This window comes from Galeopterus variegatus, unplaced genomic scaffold, assembly GCF_000696425.1.
Source record: "Galeopterus variegatus unplaced genomic scaffold, G_variegatus-3.0.2 Scaffold8600, whole genome shotgun sequence".
NCBI lineage: Eukaryota > Metazoa > Chordata > Mammalia > Dermoptera > Cynocephalidae > Galeopterus > Galeopterus variegatus.
Genome location: NW_007734711.1, coordinates 18,583 through 27,483, shown reverse-complemented (window position 1 = coordinate 27,483; position 8,901 = coordinate 18,583). Strand labels below are relative to the sequence as shown.

At 59.0% G+C, this 8,901-nt stretch overlaps 1 protein-coding gene across 1 annotated transcript in view; it reads left to right on the top strand.

Moving 5' to 3' along the window:
• Window positions 1–5,358: 5,358 nt before the first annotated feature.
• LOC103608586 (ras-GEF domain-containing family member 1A-like) overlaps window positions 5,359–8,901 on the top strand; it is a gene marked incomplete at its 3' end in the record, with an annotated part of 8,724 nt that continues 5,181 nt past the window's right edge. Inside the window, exons 1-2 of the mRNA XM_008593006.1 lie at window positions 5,359–5,553; window positions 7,851–7,973. Of these exons, the coding sequence (XP_008591228.1) occupies window positions 5,359–5,553; window positions 7,851–7,973 (318 nt within the window). The remainder of the gene's footprint in view (window positions 5,554–7,850; window positions 7,974–8,901) is intronic.

Genomic DNA, 8,901 nt, shown 5'->3' with positions numbered 1-8,901 from the left:
TGGGAACCTGCTGCCGGGACAGGAGGCTACGTGTGCTGAGGTCAGAAGCAGTGGCAGCCGGTGCTTGGCCACTCAGGCCCCGTCAAGGCAGGGCACCTGACCACATCTCGTGTGGTTCCAGGGACACACCCACATCAGCTCCCATCTCCTCACTGGATCCTCACCACACCCCTGCAGGGGGGTGGGATGAGAAATGACACCCAATTTACAGCTGAGGAAACAGGCTTGGAGCTTCCTCAAGGATGTGGAGACAACAGAACGAGCCTTCTGCTCCACGCGCTGGACTCTGCCACTATAGTCCTGGGCCTCGGCCCAGCAGCCACAGGCAAGGACTCAGGCGTGTACGGATCACATGGTCACGGTGTGGGGTGCAGACAAGGGCGTGAGGGGAACGGTGTGTGGGAGGCTGGGGGGTGCAGCTGCATGGGGGCCTCCAGGGCAGCGTCACCTGCACCAGGCCACAGAAGGGCTGCTGGAGGACCCCATGAGCCACTTCAAGCTCTGGGGACAACAGCAGATATGCCAGGTGGGGGCTGGTGGGTGGGCACAGCCAGGCCTAGTGCGGTGCTCTGCCCACCTCAGCTGTGGCTGCAGCTCACCCTGCCCAGCAGGCAGCAGAGGGCTTCAGGGCTCAGCTCCCGCCAGCAGCGCTCTGGCTGTGCAGGCCATGGGTGTGGCCTGCTCGCCTGGCTGCTGGCACCCTGTGTAGCCCGGCCTGGAGGAACTCTTTCCTTAAGGGGGCCCCAGAGAGCCACATAAACCCTGGTATGGAAATGGGCTCCTTCCTCTCAAACTGTAGCCTGGGCGCCTGAGCACGTGGGTGTCCGAGCACGTGGGCGTCCAGGCCCGCCTTCGGCCCACCTGGCCCTGCAGGGGCGGTGGGAAGCTAACGAGGCTTGTCTTCAAGGAGACAGTGAGTCACTTTTACTCTGCTCGCTGTGAGTGCACTTTTTTCTGAGTTAAGTCTATAATTGGAAGGTGCTGCCTTCCTGTCTGCACAGAGGAGAGTGGCAAGGAGTCACGAGGAGGCTGGCTGGTGTGTAGGCCTGTCCCCAGCTGGAACTGCAGTATCCATGCTTGGGCCCTACAGAAGCTGGTCTGCGACGCTGGTCCACCCCAGCTCTGTCCGCGCCATCTCTCTACCTGGCCTCAGGACTTCCTGAGCTCTTTGCAGTGTCTCAGCCTCGAAATGGGTTTGGAGGCAGCCAGGAGCCACTGAGGCAGAAGAGAAGCTCCCTGTGCTTCCTGCTCCCGCCTGCACCTGGAAAACCTTGAAGAATGCCAGTGCTGGGACTGTCCGCCAGCCCAGTTAAATCAGGATCACTGGGGTGGGAGCTGCACACAGTGCCTGTGAAAAGTCCCCAGCTGACTCTGGTGTGCAGCCACAGCTGAGAAGCACTGATCCTGTCTGGCTGGCACAACTGGAGGTTGAGACTTTCAGGGGCAGACTTCCTGCAGCCTGCCGCCACCTGCACGCAAGTCACCTGCATGTCTCACTGAGATGCGGATTTGACCCAGCAGGCCTGGCCTGGAACTTGGAATCCTGCATTTCAGCCATTGGCCGGACCATGCTGCTGGTCCAGGGACCATACTTGGAGCAGCGACGCTTTAGAGGAAGGGTCTACAACTCAAGTATGCAGCTGAGCCACCTGCAGGGTGAGTGCTGGGCCCACTCCCACCTGAGTTTCTGACTCAGGAGAAGTTGTGGTTGCTGCTGCTGCTCCAGGGACCACACATGGCTTTAGAGCATCCATGCAGGGTCTGTCTTTCTATGGCCACTGGGGGCCAGTGTGTCCTGGGCACCCACATGGCCTGCAGGGGGCGCTGAGCAGTCCCACCGGTGGGAAGCAGTTGGGGGTGGGAGGAGGTGGTAAAGCGTCTGGTGACTGCACCTTACACAAGGGGGCTCATTTCATCCTCCCAGCGAACCTCTGAAGTAGTGCTCCTTGTGCCCATTTTATAGATGAGGAAATGAAGGCTCCGAGAGGCTGAGGATCCTGACAAAGCCATGACAAGTGGCCAAGCCAGGCTCAGACTGAGACCTCTTTGTCTGCTGCTGCAGCTAGCCTGGCTTGCGTCCTGCACAGTTGCAGTCTAGCTCTGTGATATGCGGTGGTAACAGCCCTCTGTGCCTTGCCCTCATGTGGAGAATAACCGGTTCTCTTGGGAGGTTACTGTGACGAGTAGATGGATTACTTAGTTCTAGCACTTAGTGTCACTCATGGCACATACTAAGTACTCAGCGTCTTAGCTATGGTTTTATTATGTTGATTGCAATCGCTGTGTGTTTCCTCCCAGGCTGGGGTCCAGAGTTCTTGGTGCTCGGCTCTGAGTGGCCCCTTCCCTGAGAAGGGGGCCAGTGGGGACAGGGGGTATGGACACACAGGTGCATGGCCACAAGTCACAGTTCCTGTTCTTGCTTAGATGGAAGAGGAGGACCCCAGGTGCAAGAACAGAGAGACCACAGGGACGGGTGGGGGTGGCCAGCAGGGGCAGTGCTGTTGCCACCCCATCTAACAGTTGAGCCTGTTGCAGAGCTGGGATTCCAACCTGAAGGTGCTCTTCATTCCTGCCAGGAGGAGCCATTTGGGGAATCTGCCTCTCCACTTGGCACTGAGCCCTGGAGACCCTCCTCAAAGTGCTCCTTGTCTGGGCAGGGGCGGGTGAAGGAGGGACTCTGGCAGCATCCCCAGGACCTTCAGGAGCTTGATATGGGGGTTGGGGGAGACCCTGCATTGGGCAGCATCCCCAGGTGGGTCTCAGAACAATCAGGACAAGAAGATCCTGGGGCACCTGCCCTCACCCCTTGGGCTGGGTGTGCAAGTGTGAGCTAACAGTATAATGCCCACCAAACTGAGAACGTATCCTGAGACCAAAGAACAAAGCGGACAACTCCCTATGGTTTACAAGGAGTTTATTATTATTATTGACAGGTTGTTACTTACAGGGACTGAGCCATCTGAGTGCTGTGTGGCTGCTTTCTCCTCAACCTCGGAGGGGAGGAGTTGAGGCTTATAAGGGACTCAGAGACAAAAGTGGGGCTATGTCAGAGAGAAAGGCTGCAGAAGTGCAAAATTCCCAGGCCCCTCACAGCCTTCTGTTGCTTATCCTTGGGGTTGTTGGCATCATCTTACACAAGCATAGCATTCTGTTCCTTTTCATTCCTCAGTTGCTAAGCAACTTGAGCATGGGAAAAATTGTAACAATTGAAGCCATAACTCTGAAGGCCATGAGAGTGAAGTGAATTCTGACCAGAATTCCTACACTAGGGTGGTCTCACATGGACCCTTCAGGTTCTGCAGATTCTCAGAGGGGATTCTGATCCCCTGCTGAACCCCTGCCTGCCTCAGACACCACTACCAGTTCACCTCTTGAGGCCCCCACCCTTGAAGGTGACCTTTTCTAGCTAGGATCTCTCATCCCCTCTCTGGCAGCAAGGCCAGTGGGCCGAGCCTCCAGGTTGTCTCCTGGTCTCCCAGGCAGGTCTCCCCAGCACTGAGGTGGGTTTCCTTGCAGGCTGGACATAGGGTGGCCTTGCCCTGTGGGGCACCAGCCGGAGCTGCATAAGTTAGTGGGATATGAGAGTGTGTCCCCACACAGCACCTCTTGCCCAGGGCACCCTGCTGCCTCTGCAGCAGGAGAGGCCAGTGGCTTGGAAAACGCTATCTCTGATGACCCTAAGAGCTTGGAGTGAGGGCCCAACTGACCAAGGTTACCACCCACCAGTCACCTTTTGAACCCAGAACTATGCAGTCTTGTGGAAGTTATCCCACAGTACACAGGCCTTGGGTGAACTGCTGGGGTCTGTCCACTTTTTTATTTCACGTACAAATGGTTACTGAGCACCACTGTGGGCCGGCAGGAGGACACAAAGGCGAATAATACAGCCACTTCTGGCCTTGTGGGTCAGCAGTCTAGGATTAACCAAGGAGGCTTCCTGGAAGTGGTGACACCGGGGCTGGACTTAAAAATCCTAGGATTTCTTTACTTGAGTTCCTTCCCCTTGGGCCTCAGTTTCACCATCTAAAAAATGGAGCATTTGCTCAAGTCAGTGGTTCTTGAGCTTGAGAGGCAGCAGAAGCCCCTGGAGGGCTTGTTTTAAAGCACAGACTTCGGGCCAGGCTGGGTTCCTGATGCAACAGGTCTGGGGCTGGGCCTGAGAATGTGTGCTCTGATATGTGTGAGGTGCTGCTGTGGGCCTCGCTCTGAGGAGAGTTCTGTGAGTCTGGAGCCGCACCCCATCTGGAATGAGGGTAGCACTGAGCCTGGGGACTGGACCTTTCACCCCCGCCTCCACCCATCAACTTTCCTCCTTGCAAAGGATTTCTCAAGAATTCCAAGGAGGCCTTGTGGCATTTGTACAGTGGGGTTGGTGCCTGCTTGTAAAGCCCCTGGAGGGCGGCAGCTAATGTATGCTCTGCACAGTGGGGAAACTGAGGCCACAATGGCTCAGAGGCTTGCCCCCAGTCTGGAAGGCCAGTAACCAAGCACGTGGGGGCTGTGCCCACTAGGAAGCTGCTCCGCCCGCTCAGACATTGGCATCTCATGGGCACTTCAGATCCCACGTGTCCAAAACCAAGTTCCAGATTTTTCACCAAACCCTGCCCTCATGCTCTGCCTCATGGAGGTCAATGGCTCGGCCGGAGACCCTCCCTCACAGGGTCCGGAGTCGATCTTACACCCCTCCTCCTTCTCACCTGACCCGACAGCCTCTTTGTGGGTGGTGGTGAAACCCACCAATTGGCTTCCAGACGCCTGCCTTGCCCGCTCTCTCTGGTCTCCACACTGTGGCCACACCAGGTCGGGTCGCTGTGCTCGGAGCCCTGGCTCCCCACTCCCGCTGCATCCTGGGCCCTGGGCATGCGCAGTCAGCGTTAGTTCTCAGACCACTGCCCCTGCTCATCACCTCCACCCATGGGGCCTCAGGGCCTTGGCACGTGCTGTCCCTCATGTCTAGAATGTTCCTTTGTTCTTTTTGTATCCCTGGGGTCTGCATAGCTAATGCTATCAGTTGTTCAAATGCCACCTTACTCCAGGCTGCCTTGACCACCTGCCACTGGTCCCTGCACCTCCGTGGTGCGTTTTCTGCATGGTTTCTCTTTTCCCGTTGGTTGTAAACCCCAGGAGGCAGGCTCTGTGTGTCCTGGCCCCTGGAATGAGGTGTGGTGAGCACAGGCAGATGCTGAGGAAACATTTATCAGACACACAGCAGCTGGGGACCACCGGGGAGCCCACTTGCTGGTGCTGCTGGCGATCCCCATGCACTCTTGCAGGCACCAGGCTGTGCCCACCTGGGAGGAGGGCCTTTTGGAGCCACCTTTGATGCCTCATGACCGCCTTCTTCTCTCTCAGGGAACTATGCCCCAGACATCCGTCGTCTTCTCCAGTATGCTCGGACCCAGCTGTAGCGGACAGGTGCAGCCCGGCATGGGGGAGCGGGGAGGCGGGGCTGGCGGCTCCGGGGACCTCATCTTCCAAGACGGTCGCCTCATCTCTGGGTCCCTGGAAGCCTTGATGGAGCACCTGGTCCCCACAGTGGACTATTACCCCGATGTGAGTGCCTGGGGCTGGGGGTGGTGCTGGGGGCTGCCTGGGCTCCAGGAGAGGCTGCTTCTGGAAGGGGGAGGGAAGCCCAGACAGAGCTGCAAAGCTGGACAGAGCAGCGGGAGCCCAGCTCCACCTCCTGTACCTTCTTCGCCATCTACTCCTACCTAGGCAGACAGCCTGGAGGAACCTGCAGTGACTTCCTGCTGTGGCCCCCAGGCAGGTGGAGATGGCCCTGGTGGCACAGAAAGCAGAGACACACGAGGGCCGAGCAGGGGCCTGAGTTCAGGGCAGGGCCCTGGGGGAAGAAGAGGAATTTAAAAGGCAAGACCAGCACTGAGGGTCCTGGAGCCCGAGGCTGAGCTGGGAGGCCTGTTTTGTGCATAAATCCTGTGATCCAGAAAGAGTGCAGGATGCAGGGCTCTTCCACTACGACCACCCCTCCCTCTCCACCTCAAGATGGCATCGTATGTTCTTGGAACAGAGAAAGGATTCCCTTGTCATGAGTGCTTCCCTTCCACTTCTGCTGGATGCTGTCGCTTACAACAGTGGCATCGCGGGCCTGCCTGCTCCCTTCTGTGAGCTGAGCATCCCTCCTCTGGGAGGGCCGGTCCTGGCCACACTGCGCCTGCCCTCTCCCTCTGGAGGGCAGAGTGGTGCTTGTGGGCCCTGGACAGTCACACCCAACTGCAGGGGAGGGTGGGCGGGAGGAGCAGCACCCTCCAGCTTCCACCTGCGGCAACAGCTCAGCTTCCCCACCCGTCAGCCTCCTGTACCCTCCCGGGGCCCGGGGAGGGACTGGCCTTTGCATTGTCCACCGCCCCATCTGTCCCTCTTACCTTCCATTAGCCCCATCAAGGCCTGGCTGGGGCTGATGCCACTGGTGCAGACTTGGCTGCTGAGTGCCCAGGGGGCAGAGCCAGAAAGAGGGACCCGAGGTCATGAAGAAGCCTGGGGCAGGACTGCGGGCCTCCATGCCCAGTGGGGCAGTGTCCTTGTGTGGCAACAGGAGGCCCACCCCTCTTATAGGCCAACACTAGAGGAGCTGCCTTAACCAGCTGTCACCCAGGGTCATCCCCAGAACCCTGTGTCCTGGGATCCCAACCTGCTTCCTGGCAGAGAAGAAGGGATGGCAGGGGCGGGAAGTAGGGCAGGAGAGTCCAGCTGGGCATCGGCTCTTCATCAAGCTCCTTGGTCTCTTCCCCCCGTTCCCTCCCTTCCTCCAGCTACGTACACGGCAGGCGCACGCACGCAGTCTCCTCCCTTGGGTGCTCCTGCCTGTCTTACCTGCTGACTAGGACACTTGAGCACCCATGCCGCACAGCATGGGACAGGTTGTAGGACATTTGTGGGGGGCTACAGGAACCCCTGGTCTCTTCCCACACAGAGGGCTACATGGGGATAGCGAGGGCCCCGGTCCCCAGTCCCACTCCAGGAGGCCTGCACTCCCAGCAAACGCTGCCGGGCCTGCTTCAGGCTGGAGCAAGGAGAACCTGGGCTGCCCAGCCTGCAGCAGTCGTGTTGGGTCAGAGCGAGGTCGGAGTAGGGTAGAGTCCCTCTTGAGAGCCCTGAGCAGCCACCTACACCTTCAAGTCCACCCTATCTACAGGTAGGGATCAGTGTGAACACCCTGCAGGCACCGACCCATAGCAGACAAAAGGCTGAGAACCCCTGGCCACAGGCCATCTTCTGTGCTGCATTTTAGTCCAGACTGTGAGGATCCCGGTAATGAGGGCACCAGGACTTAGGACGGAAGGGCCCTGGTGTGGCAGTTGGGGCCAAGGCCCACAGCCGGTCAGAGAAGCTGCCTGGGTCCTACAACAGTTCTTGACTCCCAGATCCACCAGCTCTGCCCCACTCACCCACCTACTCTGCCTACCCCACCAGGCCATACCCACATGGGCTAGGCCACGCCCCACAGACCCACTCTGCCCTGTAGGCCACGCCCCTGCCAGCTAGACCCGCCCTCTGACCCTGGGCAAGACTCACCCGGCCCACACAGGCCTGGAGAGCCCCACCAACCTCCAAGGGTAGGTTTAGCCCCCATTGTGGGGTGGGACAGAGGTTTTGGAGAATCCCAGAAGAACAGAACTGCTGGGAACAGTCAGATGGCTGCTGGAAGGTGGGGTTTGAGCTGTGCCTCCAGGGTGGGCAGGGCTGGGGTTAGCGGTGAGAGAAGGAAGGGCTGACAAGGTGAGCAGGGAAGGTGTGGCCGCCAGATGGGGAGCAGCAGCTGCGAGTCCCCTGGGGGGCCACCACCAGGCCTGACCGGCTCTTTGTCCTTTCTCCCTGTGTCCTTTCTACAGAGGACATATATCTTCACATTTCTCCTGAGCTCCCGGGTCTTCATGCCCCCCCATGATCTGCTGGCCCGTGTGGGGCAGATCTGCTTAGAGCAGAGGCAGCACCTGGAGGCCGGGCCTGAAAAGGTAAGACGTGCTGAAGGGATGTGATCTGTGCCCCTGGCTATCCTCCCGCCCAGACTTGGAGAGAAGCCTGTTCAGAGTCAGCTGGCAGGACGGGGTGTGGCTGAGCAGGGCCCTGATGGTGCACAGTAGCCTGGCTCTGGACTCGGGCACACCTGGGATGTGCTCCTTGGGTCCAGAAGGGTGTGGACAGAGCAGAGCTCTCCTCCCAGGCTGCTGGAAGGAACTGCTGTTGGTGGGCACTTGCATCCCCTCCCAGGGAAGGGTCCCCATAGACACAACCCTGCCAGCCCTCCTGGTCAGTTCAGGGAAACCCGAAATGGGGCCCCCTGCTGGACGGCAGCTGGGAGGAGCGGCTGCTGGGAGCCAGGGCCGGCGGAGAGAGGCTCCATGAGGCTCCGCGAGGAGGCGCTGACAGCCATCACTTGGGGACCCGGCTGGGGGCAAGGGCGTGGCCGGGCCAGCCCTCTTGAGAGAGTCGCAGCCGAGCGGGATGGGCACCCCTGTCCCCTCAGCTCGGTGCTGGGGTGTGGCCGCGCTGCTCGGGCTGTGCGCAGGTGAACCCTGCACCCAGCACGACAGGAAGCTGCACATCACCTCCTCCTCTGGGTCACACACCACGACCCCTTCCCAAGCACTTGCCCGCCTGGTTTTGACCCAGAAGGGGCAGGTGAGAGTCTCGTTTACCATTACAAGTTCGCTTGGTTTTTATTGTGTTTTCTATGGGTGACTTCTGATTATAGCAAATGAAACTAGTTTCCTCTGTCCTAGTAGTGATGGGGTAGGTTTTGTAAAAACAAATTTAAATGAAAGAAAGCCGACTTGAACAGGAAACACGCAGGAGCTGTGTAGTGCGGTGCAGCTGCAGGTGCACACAGCCCGGTAACCGCACGGATGGGCGGGGCCGGGGCCCTTGTCTGCCATCTTGTGG